At 36.5% G+C, this 17,070-nt stretch overlaps 1 protein-coding gene across 1 annotated transcript in view; it reads left to right on the top strand.

Moving 5' to 3' along the window:
* Nucleotides 1-7,638, top strand: part of LOC148952804 (uncharacterized) — a 125,606-nt gene extending 117,968 nt beyond the window's left edge. The window contains exon 8 of the mRNA XM_089087428.1: nt 6,762-7,638. Within this exon, the coding sequence (XP_088943554.1) occupies nt 6,762-7,328 (567 nt within the window). The 3' untranslated portion in view covers nt 7,329-7,638. The remainder of the gene's footprint in view (nt 1-6,761) is intronic.
* Nucleotides 7,639-17,070: the final 9,432 nt, after the last annotated feature.

The following is a 17,070-nucleotide window of genomic DNA, read 5'->3' as shown; positions in this document are numbered from 1 at the left end:
GCAGGGGTATACCTTGTCTGATCCTGCTAACTCACGGCTCAAGAGCTACAAAAACTTAGAAAATATTTGACAAATACTACATGTGTCAGGATTTCCAGCAAGCATATAAAAACTTCCTTACCTCTTTTCTCGGTTGTCTCTTTTCTCCAAAATTTAAAACTTGCGCCAAATGAGCGTTACATGAAGGGCATCTAGCGGGAATTTTTTGAAAGGATTAGCTCAAAAACTTTAGATGACAGGTCAAACGTACGGAGTCGCCCCCGTGCAGTATCACCCCTCTCTCCCCTATGACTGAGGCTTTTTAGTTCTTTGTCAAAGATCTTGCCGTTAGATCCAAAAGGTCGAAAGTTAGATTATTGTGATTCCATCTCCTGGGACGTAATATTAACGCCAGCTGACTCAGCCACGACGGAAACAGATTCAAAAGATAGTAAGACAGACTGTCTGAACAACACACGGTAAAACCATCTCAAAAGTTACAGGATCAGCAGCTTGTTTGGTCCAAATTTGGCATATTTCCAATTCACAAGGGCTTTCTTTATTTTGGGCTCTCATATCCTTAGTCAAACTTGGCTTGTGTATTTGTACTGGTTAATTTAGAAAACTTTCCACAAAATAAGTTTTTCAAAGGAAAGTAAAGAACTCCATTAAACAAAAAATTTACAAAAATAAAATCAAATAATCTACCAAGCGTGAAACTACCACAAATCAGCATCGATAAATAAATGAAACCCAAAACGAACAGAAATTACAATAAATAACCGAGGCATACTCAAAACGAGCAGATATTAACATAAGTTGGACGCAAAACCCCTATGCCTTCCCAAGGCCAGAACAAAATTTGCACTTTACTGAAAAAATACCAATGAATGTGCATTGTCAGTTTAATATACATATACTACTACAACTACTGCTACTACTAACAACTCACCGCAGCACCCAGCCGCCTGAGGCCAACACAGCTACGCACGCTCCTTCTCCATCCCAATCTATTCAAAGCCTCCCTTTTTACGCCCCTCCATGAAGTTACATATACTGATATTTAGTAATCAAAATGTTAAAATTATTTGATTTATTAAAGTTATAAAAGTAAAAACATTTATATTTTTTCAGTGAAGTGCAAATTTGTGGTAGTTTCACGCTTGGTAGATTATTTGATTTTATTTTTGCTCATTTTTTGTTTAATGGAGTTCTTTACTTTTCTTTGAAATACGTATTTTGCGGGAAAAGTTTTTTAAATTAATTTCTGTTCGTTTTATATTGACATAGTCTTTTCAGGGAAAAAGAAAATAATACTTTAAATCTTTTCGTTTTTAAGACTTTATAGTTTGGCCTGCTATTTGTATGCTGGAGAAAAATTTTCAGCAATTTTTAACAACACACACCCTTTTAAAAATCTTGACGCAAATAGTACTGTTAAATTTAGTTTTTTTTTTACCTCCTCTAGTCATGGGCGCCCATAAGCTGAATTCCAGGGGGGGGCAAACCTTGTCTAATTGGCACTTTTAATGCTATATAAGAGAAATCTCAGAACAAAAATATAAAATAAGACAGTAGCATTCATCCGGGGGGGGGGGGGGGGGGCCCCCCCCCCCCCCCGCCCCCCCATACAGGCGCCCATGCCTCTAGTTGACTTGAAATGGAAAACTTGATACCATTCGCAAAAAAATCTGTTTTACTTTCTTTGATAGCTTGGATGCACTTACGCTATTTTGATTTGGCTAAATTTTAAGAGCAGAAATGGGAGGGTTGGCGTGGAAGGGTGGTAGTGGAAGGGGGATTAGTTGCCCTCAAGTCACTTTCGACTATCAAAAAGGGCATCAGCCCTTTCTATTTTCAATCGAATGAGCCCTTTTCGAAGTTCCCACGACAACTCCTTCGATACTAAGTGCCCTGGTCTAAACAACAACAACAACAAAAAATAATAAATTATACCCACATCGATCTTTACTATAAATATGTCAAGCCTTCCAATCACTTTTGACTATTAAAAAGGGCACTAGGCCTTTCGATTTCAAATCGAATGAGCCCTTTTGGAAACGACAACGCTTTCTATAAACACTATATATGCCCCCAGGGCAGAAATTACAGCCCTTACCCTAAGGTCTGTTAGGGTGGTTGTCATCCTCTAAGACCGAATTTCTAGAACTTTCAACTACGTTAAACAACATGGCTATCTCAAAATTTTGATTGAATGTGTTTGGGGAAATGGTGGGTGTGAGAGGGGTGTTAGTCGCCTGCCAATAACTTTCGATTATTAAAAAAGGCACAAGCCACTCCAATTTCCAATTGAATGAGCGCTTTTCAAAGTTTCTATGACAACTTCTTCGATACGAAGTGCCCTGCTCTAAAGGAAAAAATTAATAAATAATACATTGTGCCAACATCGTTCTTATATACCCCCAGGGCATAACTTTAAACCCTTGCCCTGAGGTTTGTGGGGGAGTGTCCTCCTCTTTACTTAGTCCCCGTTTCTTGTCTGGTTCTTGAGTGTCCTTTTTCTATACCTTAGCAGCGTGATAGCCCTGCCTATGACTTATACCATAACTTTTTATTTAAGCTTTAAATGCCCCCAGGGCATAAATAAAAACCCTTACAATGAGGCCTCTGAGTAGGTTATCATCCTAAAAGACCTAATTTCCAGAACTTTCAACTATGTTGAACAAAATAGATATCTCGGAATTGTCACTGGATGTGTTTCGGAAAATGGTGGGCGTGAGAGGGGCGTTAGTCGCTATCTAATCACTTTCAACTATTATAAAAGGCACTGGCCCTTTCAATTTCCAATTAAATGAGCCTCTTTGAAGTTTCTACGACAATGCTTTCAGTAAAACTTTATATGCCCCAGGACTTAACTTACAACCCTTGCCCTGAGGGTTGTGGGGGGAGGTGTTGTCATCCTTTGAGACCTAATTTCCAAAACTTTAAACTATGTTGAATAAAATGGCTATCTCAGAATTTTGATTTGATGTGTTTGGGGAAAAGGTGGGCTTGAGAGGGGGGTTAGTTGCCCTAAAATAACTTTCGACTATTAAAAAGGGTACTAGCCCTTTGAATTTCAAATCGAATGAGCCATTTTTCAAGTTTCTACGACAAAGATTTCAATAAAAACTTTTTATGCCTTCATAACTTATAATCCTTGCCCTGAGGGTTGTGGTGGAGTGTCTTCCTCAAAAATGTATTTTCTATCTGGAAATCAACTACGCTGAACAAAAGGGCTATCTCAAAATTTTTATTGGATGTGTTTGGGGGGATGATGGGCGTGGGGGGGGGGGGGGGTTAGTTGCCCTCCAATCACTTTCGACTATTAAAAAGGGCACAAGCCCTTCAAATTTCCAATCGAACGAGCTTGTTTTGACGTTTCTAAAACAACAACTTCTATGAAAACCTGAGATGCTGTAAGATCATATCATACAATCAGTGCCTCGAGGGTTTTGGGGGTGTCTATCTCCAACACATATTTTGCCTAAGTGCATCAACCGCGCTGAAAAAAATGGCTATCTCAAAATTCTGATTTGATGTGTTTGGGGACATGATGGTCAGGGGGGGGGGGGCTAGTTACCCTCCAATCACTTTCGACTATTAAAGTGCACTAGAACGCTCAATTTCCAATCGAATGAGCCTCTTGTGAAGTTTCTACGACGACCCCTTCCATATGAAGTGCCCAGCTCTAAAGGAAAAAGATAATAAGTAGTACATTGTGCCAACATCGTTCTTACATACCCTCAGGGCATAACTTAATACCCTTGCCCCCAGGGTTGTCGGGGAGTGTCCTCCTCAAAAACATATTTTCTATCTGGAATTCAACTACGCTGAACAAAATGGCTATCTCAAAATTTTGATTGGATGTGTTGGGAAATGATGGGCGCGGGGGGGGGGGGGGGGGGCTGGTTGCCCTCCAATCACTTTCGACTATTTAAAAGGGTACTAGCCCTTCGAATTTCCAATCGATTGAGCCTGTTTTGAAGTTTCTACGACAACGCCTTCTATAAAAACCTTAGATGCCACCAGGGCATAACTTAAAACCCTTGCCCTGAGGATTGTGGGGGAGTGTCCTCCTCAAAAATATATTTTATATCTGGAAATCAACTTCGCTGAACAAAATGGTTATCTTAAAATTTTGATTGGATGTGTTGGGGAAAAGGTGGGCTAGAGAGGGGGGGTTAGTTGCCCTCAAATCACTTTCGACTATTATAAAGGGTACTATCCCTTTGAATTTCAAATCGAATGAGCCCTTTATCAAGTTTCTACTACAAAGATTTCAATAAAAATCTTTTATGCCCCCATAACTTATAATCCTTGCCCTGAGGGTTGTGGTGGAGTGTCCTCAAAAATGTATTTTATATCTGGAAATCAACTACGCTGAACAAAATGGCTATCTAAAAATTTTTATTGGATGTGTTCGGGGGGATGATGGGCGTGGGGGGGGTTACTTGCCCTGCAATCACTTCCGACTATTAAAAAGGACGCTAGCCCTTTCAATTTCCAATCGAATGAGCTTTTTTTGAAGTTTCTACGACAACTACTCTTTAAAAACTTATATGCCCCCAGGGCATAACTTAAAACCCTTGCCCTGAGGGCTGAGGGGGAGTTTCCTCAAAAACATATTTTCTATCTGGAAATCAACTACGCTGAACAAAATGGCTATCTCAAAATTTTGATTGGATGTGTTTCGGGAAATGATGGGCGTGGAGGAGGGGCTAGTTGCCCTCCAATCACTTTCGACTATTGAAAAGGGCACTAGCTCTTTGGATTTCCAATTGAATGAGCCTTTTTTGAAGTTTCTACGACAAAACCTTATATGCCCCCAGGGCATAGCTTAAAACCCTTGCCCTGAGGGTTGTGGGGGAGTGTCCTCCTCAAAAACATATTTTCTATCTGGAAATCAACTACGCTGAACAAAATGGCTATCTCAAAATTTTGATTGGATGTGTTTAGGGGAATGATGGGCGTGGGGGGGGGGCTAGTCGCCCTACAATCACTTTCAACTATTAAAAAAGGTACTAGCTCTTTGAATTTCAATTCGAATGAGCCTGGTTTGAAGTTTTTGTGACAACAGCTTCTATAAAAACTTTATATACCTCCAGGGCGCAACTTATAACCTTTGCTCTGTGGGTTTTGGGGGAGTGTCCTCCTCAAAAAAATATTCTGTCTCAGAAAATCAACTACGCTGAACAAAATTGCAATCTCAAAATTTTTATTGGATATATTTGGGGGAATGATAGTCGTGGGGGCGGGGCTAGTTACCCTCAAATCACTTTCGACTATTAAAAAGTGCACTATAACTCTCAACTTCCAATCGAATGAGCCCCTTTTGAAGTTTCTACGACGAGCCCTTCCATATGAAGTGCCCAGCTCTAAAGGAAAAAAAAAAAATAAATAGTACATTGTGCAAACATTGTTGTTACATACATCGTTCTGGAAATCAACTACGCTGAACAAAATGGATATATCAAAATTTTGGATGTGTTTGGGGTAATGATGGGCTTGGGGGGGGGGCTAGTTGCCCTTCAATCACTTTCGACTATTAAAAAGGACACTAGAACTCTCAATTTCCGATCAAATGAGTCCCTTTTGAAGTTTCTACGACGACCCCTTCCATATGAAGTGCTCTGATCTAAAGGACAAAAATAATTTGTTATCAGATGGTTTCGGGTAATGAAGATAGTTAATTGACTTTGGTTCACTATAACACTGTACCTTTGAAATAAGAAAAGAATTTATTCTAAAATGTGTCTCTTATTAATACACAAATATTGAAAAAAAAAAAAAATACGGACCAGTTTGCTATTTGGCTCGTGTTTGATCAAGGTTGAAAAAATTTATGGTGCCTAGAGGGGGACATATACAAACCTCCTAGGGTCACCAACGCTGCTTCAATGTTTTTGGCAAAAAACTAAAGCAAATACCGAATGTTTAAATTTCTTTATTAAAACCATCGGTTTTCGTCTGATCCTGGTTTTAATAAGCTCTAGCTGAACTTTCCAATCAACGAAACCTGAATATAACTTACCATGTTATTTGACCAAAAATATATGACATGTTTTTTTCAAAAAGGGCTGCAGGTAAATCACACTTTCGTGAAACTAAATTGTCTTTGAAATAAACTACGAATTTCCATAAAGATTATAGTCCAAGCAAGACTTTCATATTGAGAAGTTTAAGAAATTGACATGCCAATCAATAAAACGTATTAATGGTTGTAGACATAAAAAATAAAATGAGTATCTGATTTTGAATAGGTCACACAATAAACTATATAAAACATGAATATTAAAATCAGATGTATTGAATACTAACTGACATAATCTTCCTATTTTTTTTTTGTATGTGTTAGAAGTAATTTACCCTCACGCATCTGTGCTATTGGGAGGTTTTAAACGCATGGAGTTTTTTTTTTAAAGCAAATTTAATATAATAATAAGAAAGGCTTCAATTGGAATAACTACAGTAACATGAATGCAAAGTAGCTTTAGTCATGCTCTCAAAATGGTCCAAAATTCATTAGCAAAACCTGCAACAGTTTCAATTGCATCACTCTTGTCACAAAAGGCTTAATTACCAGAGGGTTTTATTTTAGCCGTATGTTTTAAAGTTTTGAGTTCGATGTTCTCAAAGTGTATTATTCAATTTTGATTCGTCTTATCTCTAAGAATCATGTTGCTTCGTTGCAACCCTCCTAACACATTTGGGCACAGGCTTCCCCTACCCTATATGTAGTAAATTCCTAGGATATTAATGCTTTCCTTCTTCTTTTATAGAGAAGACAAAGTCATTTTTCGTCAAGGGCCAGCTATTCTAGATATTCCAGAGAAAAAACAGCAGAACTCAAAAGCAGGAATCCTTCTAGGTCGCATTTCCCTTATGGATGTACTAGCATTGAGAAAACGCGAGTTTTAGCCCAAGACCAAGGTGGTTTTCAATATAATTTTTCATCTCAGAGGTCAAAGTTGGATAACGTCAGCTCAAATTATAGTTCCAGTAATGCAGTGCCACAATGGAAGAAAATGTCTACCTCAGAAAGGTTTTCCACAAATTTAAGTCGGCATGTATCTCAAAATACATCGACAAAACATGCTTCATTTGAAAGTCGGTCACTCACACCAGTTTCTTGTCCGTCACCAGCCTTAAGCTCCAGGTTGCCCAATAGGGAAGAACTTATTCCTCTTACTCCATTACCTTTCCCAGATTCAGTTGCCGAAAATTCCGCTGCAATGGTAAAACCCAAAGTTTTCTGCACGAAAATTCCTCTCTGTGAAAGATTTAAGGCCTATTCCGAAAACTATAATAATATGGTTATTAAAGAAGAAGAGCCGGACTGTGAGTGAGCGCCATTTTACTGGTTCAACAATGTGAAATTTTTGCTTCCTACTTTTTGTTCTTTGCTATATATTTAGCATTTGTTTGTATAAGGCTAACATGAGCCAATTTACAAGGTAGTTTCACTTCATTATTAGTGTGCAAAACTTAATATGTGATAGTGTTCAGAAGTTTTCAACTAGGCACAGTGACTGAAGGACTAAGTTAGACGTATTTTGTTAAAATCGTCTTGGAATTTATTTTTTCTACTGGTATTGTAGATTGTTTTTTTTTGTCTTCTTAATAAGGTCTGCTATTAAAAGAAGGAATTAGTGTAAAGTCTGTTTTTTTTTTGTTTTTTTTTTTAAAAACATGAGAGGATGAAATTCTCCAAGGGCACTGGCAAATTGTAGTTGTTTCTAGTTTGCCAAGTCCTTTTGCCTATTCCAGGTTTTTTCCAAGCAAATCTCCTTGCTCTTTGTCCAAGATATTTCAAACATGTTCATCGTAATGAATGATGAGTTAAGAATGTCGTTTTCCAACACGGATCGAAGCAGAAAAAAGGAATTTGCTTTAAAAAAAAGAAAGATAAACAACAATTCATTTTATGTTGATTCAATAAGATACGTTCATTATGTTGGAATTTACTTATTGAAAGGCTATTAGCTTGGGAAAAGTGAAACACTTGAAATAGAGGAAATAAGAAGAGACGGCTCGTTTGGGTGGAAATAAATAGTGTTTTAGTTTCCTTTTCATTAAATATTTTGTGGTTAAATATGTAGTGATAATGTTTAAGATTACCTTTTCCGTTCATGAACTGTTTGGTTTGATTTGAATAGTACGAGCTTCAGCATAACAGATTAAGAGAATCATCAAAGTGAAACTATGACTGGGGATTCCAATTGAGATCATGACATTTTTCTCAATTCTATGAGATGAAATTATTTTTCTACAGTCATGCCGTAAAAATAGAAAGTTTTCACCTGCCCTCTTTTTAGATGGTAATGCCTACTTGGATTCTGTATCATGTTACTTCAGGGTCGGCGAGAAAACAGATTTTTATCTTAACTATTAGTCATACTGTAATATTAGCGGTTTAAATGTGCTAAATTGTTATTTACCAAATCTGTTTGAGTTTTGGATGAGGACAAGGAAATGCTATAGGATAAGTGGTAGCTACCCAATATGTCTCAAAGTTTATTTCTTAGTTCATCTTTATATCCATAAACTCCTTCATTCGGAGGAATTTTTTTGGCCAAAGATGTTGCTTGAAGGCTGAGGAAAGGAATATTTGTAGCAGAAAATTTAGTTTTTTAAGAGAAGCTTCGTCAAGGTTGACAAAGAAAGCCCCTCTTGAGCTATACCAAGACGTGGGTATAACTATTTGGACTGATTTTGATTCCCTATTTTTCCAGACCATTTTACGTTAGGGGTTTAGCTTATGAAAATAGTCTGTATCTATTTTCTTTTTCTCGCTCGGCTTTTAACCACTGAAAAACTGTGTAAATTCAAACCGGATTAAATTCCAACCTTAGACGGTTGGCTGGAAAGAACAATCTTCGGCAATCTGTCATCCTTCATCCGCACAACGTGCCCTAGCCACCTCAACCTTTCTTTCATTATAGCCCTAGAACAATCCTGAAGCAATTTCTCTGGAAAACATCTAGCAAATCTTCATCCGCTTTTCGGCGCGTCCATGCTTCAGAGCCATATTTGACCACTGTCATCACTGTAGTTTCTAATATTCTAATCTTAGTTTGCAGACTTATCTTCCTATTCTTCCAAACATTTTTTAACATGTGAAAAAACACCCTGAACCTTGGCTATTCTACTTTTAACATCTTCACTGCTCCCACCATCTTTACTAATAATACTAGCAAGGTAAGTGAAGCTCCCCACCAGATCGCTTTTTTCGTCACTCAACGGCACCTTTTCATCTTCACATATTCCTAGCGTTAGTGACTTAGTCTTCCTAACATTAATTTTCAAACCAATTCTAGCACCCTGAACTCGCAAAACCTCTAAAACTTCATTCATTTTGCTCACACTTTCATCTAGGATGCTTAAATCATCAGCATAATCCAAGTCCAGGAGACTTTTTACTCCCCATTTGATTCCGTGGTTTCCCATCGCCTTTCCTGTGCTCCTTAAAACAAAGTCCATCAAAATAATCCATATAAAGGGGGATAGAACACAACCACGCTTAACTCCTGATTTACTACAAAAACAAGCTGCTAACTTCATTTCCTACCTTAACCGCAGTGGTGTTATTGTCGTACATAGCACTAATCACTTTAATATATTTGTCTCGTGTACCATACAAGGATAAAACCTTTACCAAAGCTCTTCTATTAAGAGAATTGAATGCTTGCTCATAATCTATGAAACTGAGGACCAAATGTGTGTGAAAACTCAGGCACTTCTCAATTATTAGCCTAAGAGTGTAAATGTGGTCAACACATCCTCCACCTTTTCTAACACCGCACTGTTCTTCTCTTAAAACTTTGTCTGAGGCATCTCTCATTCTAAAAAGTATCATATTACTAAGTAATTTACTACCTACAGAGACCAGACTAATGCCTCGATAATTACCATACTCACTTTTATCACCTTTTTTATAGAGTGGCTTAATTAAGGTTTTCCTAAAATTGTTAGGTACTTCCGCTTTTTCAAAAATCATATTCATAATCTTCAGTAACTTATTTCTAACCTCAGAGTCATCATATTTAAGAAATTCATTTACCACCCTATCAGCATCTGGAGCCTTATAATTTCTTAGTCTTTTTTCTGCTGTTGCTAGTTCCTCCTCACAAAACAAATCTTCTCTCAAATCCAAGGTATCACACACTTTTCTAGTTTACTCCGTATCATTTCCTGCAACTCTATCTCGGTTAAGCAAATTCTCAAAATGTTCGGCCCATCTCTCTTTAGTTTTTTCCTTATCGCTACTTGCGACCCCATTCCTATCGTTAACTGGGCCAAGTCCAGATTCACTACTCCCTCTCAATTTATTAACATCCCAGCACAATATTTTACTATTATGCCGTCTAGCTGCATCTTCCAGATCCTCGGTAATTTTATCCATGGCCTTCACATCATACCTCCTTAGTTCATATTTTAATGCTTTCTCTACTTTCTTTACATTCCTTTTGTTTTCATATGATCTTTCACTCAGATAATTCTTGTATAAGTCCTTTCTCCTTTCTATTAAACATAAAGCTTTTGTTTAAACCGTACAAACCAAAGAAACTCTGTTTCTCAAAACTAATTATCTCGCCATATGTCCCATAAGCTATAAGTAAAATGGATATTTCAAAATGTTCAAACTACGCAATTTGCATTTATTTACTATTGAAATTAATTGTTGACTTGAAGATATAATTTTATTATATTATATAATTTTGTTTTATTTTATTTTATTTAGCTTAATTTTAATTCATTAATATTTGCTATTGTTGCTTATTCCTATTTATGTTTATCATTTTTTACCTTTTCTCTATTTCATTTTGTATTTGTTTAGTCTAAAACTAGACAAGAGGGCTATTTGGTATTTCTACCTCCTTCTGTCTATTGGGGTTCGTCACGATTTGGTATTCTTACTCATATTGCTTTCTCTATAATGCTCACAAGATTGCCTGAGCTGTGTGTGAGTTTAACATCTATTTTTTTTATAGTTTTATCAAACCTTTGTATTCTCTCAGTTTTCAGTCCTTCATTCACTCGGACTATCTGTCTTGGCTTTTTCTACAATTACCCATGGCTTGATGCCCCCCAAGTACTTGATTCTAATTTTTTTTCTTTAATTCCTCAGTAACTTCTAATGGAGTTTTTGGTAGTTTCGGAAGACTGAAATTTCCTCAAAATCTCATATCTAAATATGCTCCTTCTTGACCCATTCACCGTGTTTGAACCTGTGAAGAACCTTCAGTGTGACTTGTTTTTAGCCCTTTTCGTATGTTGGGGGTCTGTTGCTCAAGAAATTTTTTTGATAGTACTACTGGTGACTCTAAATTATGGAATATTGAATCACCCGATTGTTCTTCTCCTTTCCAATAGCCTAAAGTCTTGTCTTGAGGCTGTACTGACCCTTTAGTTCTATGCTCTGCATCCAAGTGTCTTTCCTTCCACACTTGGCAAATGAAATATTCTATGGGGAACTTCTACTTTCAAGAAACGTGCTGTTATGGTATTTCTTCCTGTGTTTCTGATTCGTTGTTACTAGAGATTGGTGCATGAATTTTATTTCCTTGCTTAAGAGCACAATGAACACTTGTTTAGCTCCTCTTACTTGTTATGATCATTTAAAGGTTGGTAACAACCTTTGTAACAATTCTTTGTAACAACATGGGTGCACTAGCGCTAGCCTCGTCTAGTTGTGGCGCAGTTTTCCACTGTTTTAGAAAATATACTTGTTTAATTTTGTTATTGTGTACTACCTCTTCTTCTTTTCTCTTTGAATGCCTTAGAACATAAGTGCGATTACTTGGGAGTATTTCTATTACACGAAAATGTTCACCTTATTTTGCTTTTAACTTTTTTTGTCCCATCAAGATTGGTTTTTCGCATGTATACTATATCTCCTTTATTGTACTTGGTTGTTTTGTTTTTTAATTATGCCATCTTATTTTTCTTGTTGTGTTCTTTTGCGAATTCTATTTTTTTTTTCGTCACTTCCTTTTTCACTCAATATCATTTCCTGTTTATATTGATCAAGATTATTATACATTCTTTCGTCTTCTATTGAATCTATATAAATCATTTAGTCCTTGAAATGTTGTAAAAATAATACGGTGTTTGAACATGCAGTATTAATGGCGAATACGACATACGGTAAGTGGTTACGCCATTTATTTGGTTCTTATCTTGTGTGGAGACCCAGCTTATTCGTAAGGTGTAAACTTTACTGAATTATCCATTTGGAACACCGTATAATTTGAATTTACTTTCGTTATATTCCAGGATAGCTTAAGATTTCGTCTAACAATTTGGTCTTAAAAAAGGGCCATTGTCTGAGAGGATGTTTTTTGGATAAATCCTGTTTTTTAAAAATAGGTGATTTAGTTATGTTTTGGAATATAAGAAAGCTTGATTTTTCATTCTTAATTGGAAAAGCGTTAAGATAAGAGTTGAAATAACCGACTGCTTTTAAAACACAAAAATTTAATTTCTTTGAAGCATATAAACCCCCTCCTGACCCCCAAACGTCAATGGAAGTTAAAATTTTTTATACCGTGTAGAATCGGATAAATTTCTAATTCTTCACATGTTATTTTGCGTTGTACGGTTTCTGTTGTGTACATTCATCATATCCATGACTGAATGTTTTCACCCTTTTATACATGTTTGAAAATAAAAAAAAAACGAATTCTTCCTATTGTTTTTGCTTTTCTCGTTTGACATCTGCTCAACACATATGACATGTGTAATAACATCTCCCCTTCAAGAGTTTTGGTTATACAGGATATCAGTCTTAATTTTGTTCCTGCACCCTTGCGGCGGTCGGTATTAATCAGATTGTGTTTTTTTTTTTAATTTTTATCGATCTCAAATTATTTTGTGTCTTTTAAATGTTGTTTGTGGTATTCTGGAGGTTATTTCTCCTAAAGTAAAAAATATATGGCTGCGAAGAATTGATCTTTACGTTGGTGTAAAGAAGTATGTTTGTTTTGAAAAACGTTCGCATTGGCGAAGGGATTATACAAGGTTGTCGCAACAGGTAATGTGTCTTTTTTTTCGGGGTTTCTCGAAGAAAGATCTTACAAAGTATTATTATGGCCTTTTATATAAATATTGTTGTAATCATAGGCTTGTTCTAAAGTACTTTGTAATCATATTACTTAGGCCATACGTGAAGTATGGTTTAAGTCCATCATTAATATTTATTACTTTTAGATTGCCGCCATCTTTCGGTGATTTCTTTCTTCATTTGATGTTTTATTTATTTGATTCGATTTGATGGAGAGACCAGTCGGAAGCATTCCCCCGAGGGCACATAGCTTCTTTAGCTCTTCAATCTATTTCTTTGTGTATCATTGCCCTACCAGGACTGCATTTTTTATGATTAGAACGATTCTTGGAACAACTTTTACTTGAAAACAAACAAATTTCCTTCATTTTGAATGACTATTAATGCGACAAATGATGAAATCTCAAAGAAATGGAATTTTTGGATATTTCAAATTCCAGTAATAGGACTTCTCTACTACCAATTTAAACACTTGTTACATCACTTACACAATAATTAAATGCCAATTTTTGCCAAGGTTGCTGTACTATCAAGAGTAGAATTTTTCTTCTGCTTTTGTGTATCCATCTGTTTTTGAACCTATTCTTGATATTCCCCCGGCTCTTAAATTTCTTACCACAAGCATATGAATTAAAAGTGTTGTCACCTTCTACTTGTACTTGAATTTGAACATAAAATTCCTGATCCCAGCAAGTGGCCGCGCCTACCATAAGAACTCGTGGCATCCCTTTGTGTAGTGTCACTTGAGATATATATATATATAAACAAATAAAAATAACCAAATATATATATATATATATATATATATATATATACCCACTAATTTTGAGCAGTTTCCTTCACCACCTTTCACCAGCAAAAAGGTCCTATTTTTCAACTCTGTAAATTTGTCGAATGTCCAACACGGCTCAACTTAGAGGCTACCGTAATAGGTCTATATAATGCACAATTAGTCGGATCTTCCCCATGTTTAAGAATCGAAGGGACACTCCCGCACAAAAAAAGAATCAGGGACAAAAGACATACATAAACAAATTTGAAATAATAACCGCAAATAATAAATCAATTCTTTCAAATCAAATATGAAGGTGAAAAACACTAATACCATCAATATCACACGATTTAGATTTTAAATTTTTAACAAAACAAATTACACGGTCAACAAAACGGGAGGCACATGGCCTTGGGAAATTCTCGCAGCTAATACATAAGAACAAAGGCTAGTACACTGAAGAAGAACCGCATAATTCTTAATGTTAAAAATCTTATTATAATGATAAATCCAAGAGGTATCAGAGACACGATCGGCTGTAGGAGGGGAATCAAATTTTGCAACAATAATCGCTTGTTTCCACTGACTAGAGGTCTTCAGATATTTCGCACCATTGTACTTTACTTTACGAAGATAACGTTTAAATTCCAACTTCGTTTTATGTTTATATCAAAAAGGTGACCCCTTAAAGGGCGGCCACACGCTAGTCAAATTCTAAGCCACGATTTCTTACAATTTTTTAATCAGGATCAGATTGCCATATTGAACTTCTAGTCTTAAGCTTAAAACGGCAAAGCGGGACAGCCACTTCTTCAGCTTTTTTCAGGCAGGATACAATCTGGCTATAATATGTATTGATCCGAACTCGAGCTTGTTGGGATATAACACTGGTACATAGTAAATTAAATGGAACTTTCATCGTAGACAAAAGAAGATTAACGGTTGATAGATATAGGGGCCAATCCGCTTTACTCTAGTCTCTTTTGGTTATCCATTTTTGGTAATTAGTACATAAGGTCTGTTCAGGCCGAGTCTTAATGATGCTGATAGTGGCTAAAAGGGGCAGATGGTCACAATCACGTTCATCCTGGTCAATGTGAATATCGCTAATAGAAACAACAGTGATCAATATCAGGCAATGAACCGCTATTATGTAAGTATGAATGGGATGCATCTTTATCTAAAGTTCCATAGCCATTAGGTAGCAAATCCAGGAATAAATCAGTCCGTGCTGAGGTAGAGTTTATATCACAGTTAATATGCCTAACAGGATCCAATTCATTACTCTCAGCACTAACAAGAAGGGTCTTCAGCGATGCACATGCTTTAGTATACTTTGTTAGAGAGGAAAAGGATATTTGGTTGCAAGGGAGGTATACATTAATAAGAACTAGGTTAGCAAAGCAGATTGTAATAAAATACTCACATTCACGATAACACACTGGGGATAGCGGGACTAGTTTCTGTTTTAATAGGCAGGCAAGCCCGCCTGAAGATCTCCCGGAAGTTTTGCGGGCACTTCTAGCGAGAACCAAACAGTCTTTACTCCTGCCAAGGAGATTCAAACTCGCCAAGGGCAAGAGATGTTCTTGTAGAAACAAAATGTCGAAATTAGGTAGTTTCTTGTTCAAAAAATCGTCCTTATCCTTCGTTCCGTTAATGTTGAATGATTATATAGAAAATTCAATTTTAATAGTCATTTTCTTAGCTGACTAGAATATTTAGCTATAGTATTACGAAGGATTCGGCATTTCAGAGAAAATGAAACATGATTGCCATGACAGTTAGCACAGTTAGGGTTAGCCTGGCACGGGGAATCGCGCGACGATTCATGCTCTCTTGCACAACGGGAGCAACGTTTAGGGGTATCACAAGTAGCCTTCAGGTGATTAGGCGCTTGGCAATTATAACAGCACCTGGGTGGACGTTGGAACTCATGAACTTGGAAAATCTCATAATCATCTTTCACGCCAAGCTTCAGCGCATTAGCAAGAGCAATTGCATTTTCGAAAAATACTTTGGCAGCAAAAGAATTGCCAATTCATTTTGCATCCTTAATATCGCCGCAGCCAATTAGCATGTCCACGTCAAAGTCATTTGAAAAATCTTTCATAATACAGATGTATTTTGTTTCCTTTACTTTGACGTCACAGTTGCTCATTACAGAGGGAACAGAATCGCAAAAGTCCTTAGCAGCAGTCTGATCAATTCGCACCACCAATATATCGTGGGGGGGGGGCTTTATTCTATGATTAAATTCATGACCAGGTACATAGTCAATCATTTCATGGCTTTTTGCAGAATTATTCAGGTGAGATGGAACTTTTGAAATGACAGTAATGGCATGATTATTAACGATTGGCTCGGGCCATTAAGAGGAGGGAAGTTTAGATCATAAGACAATAGTCTCTGACAGATTATTACAAAATCATTATTAGCTTTTTCAACAGGTACAATTAAAATTCATTCTGTATATTAGCGATTGCTCGTTTTGTTTTAGTATTATAAAATATTGCCTCATTATTAAGATTAATTAAAAAAACTTTCCACAAAGTAAGTTTTTCAAAGAAAAGTAAAGAACTCCATTAAACAAAAAATTAGCAAAAATAAAATCAAATAATCTACCAAGCATGAAACCACCACAAACAGCATCGATAAATAAATGAAACCCAAAACGAACAGAAATAACCAAGTCAAACTCAAAACGAGCAGAAATTAACATAAGTTGGATGTAAAACCCCTATGCCTTCCCAAGGCCAGAACAAAATTGGCACTTTACTGAAAAAATATAAATGTTCTTACTTTTACAAATTTAATAAATCAAGTAATATTAAGGTTGTGAAGTGTTATTCTATGGTATTTGGGGGGGTGTAATCGTAGATGCCTTTATTCTCCCTTTATAGGGGAGATAAACTCTGGCCCTAAGGTAATTAAACTTTGGTTGCGTGCCTTAAACTGTAACCGAACTAATGAGGCGCACCGATTGGGTATGTTCAAGAAGCTAAAGGTAGATCGTAGAGAGGCTGTTTAAAATACAATACTTTTATTCATTTAACATATAATATAATCGGATATATTCTTTCTACTGGGACTGGCTATCCCAAGTAGACCACAAGTCTCAGAAACTACAATAATATATAATAAGATACAGACACTTACAATGATCCGACAAGATCCCAAGGTATTTCTAATGAGAAAATAAACGAGCAGAGGTTCACCCGGCAAGTCAAAAAGTCTGACTTCAGTTTCAAAA

Source organism: Artemia sp. Qi Xiang Cuo, chromosome 4 (assembly GCF_049724085.1).
Source record: "Artemia sp. Qi Xiang Cuo chromosome 4, ASM4972408v1, whole genome shotgun sequence".
NCBI classification, from domain to species: domain Eukaryota; kingdom Metazoa; phylum Arthropoda; class Branchiopoda; order Anostraca; family Artemiidae; genus Artemia; species Artemia sp. Qi Xiang Cuo.
The sequence above is the reverse complement of the archived record's forward strand: the minus strand, read 5'-3'. Positions and strand labels throughout refer to the sequence as shown.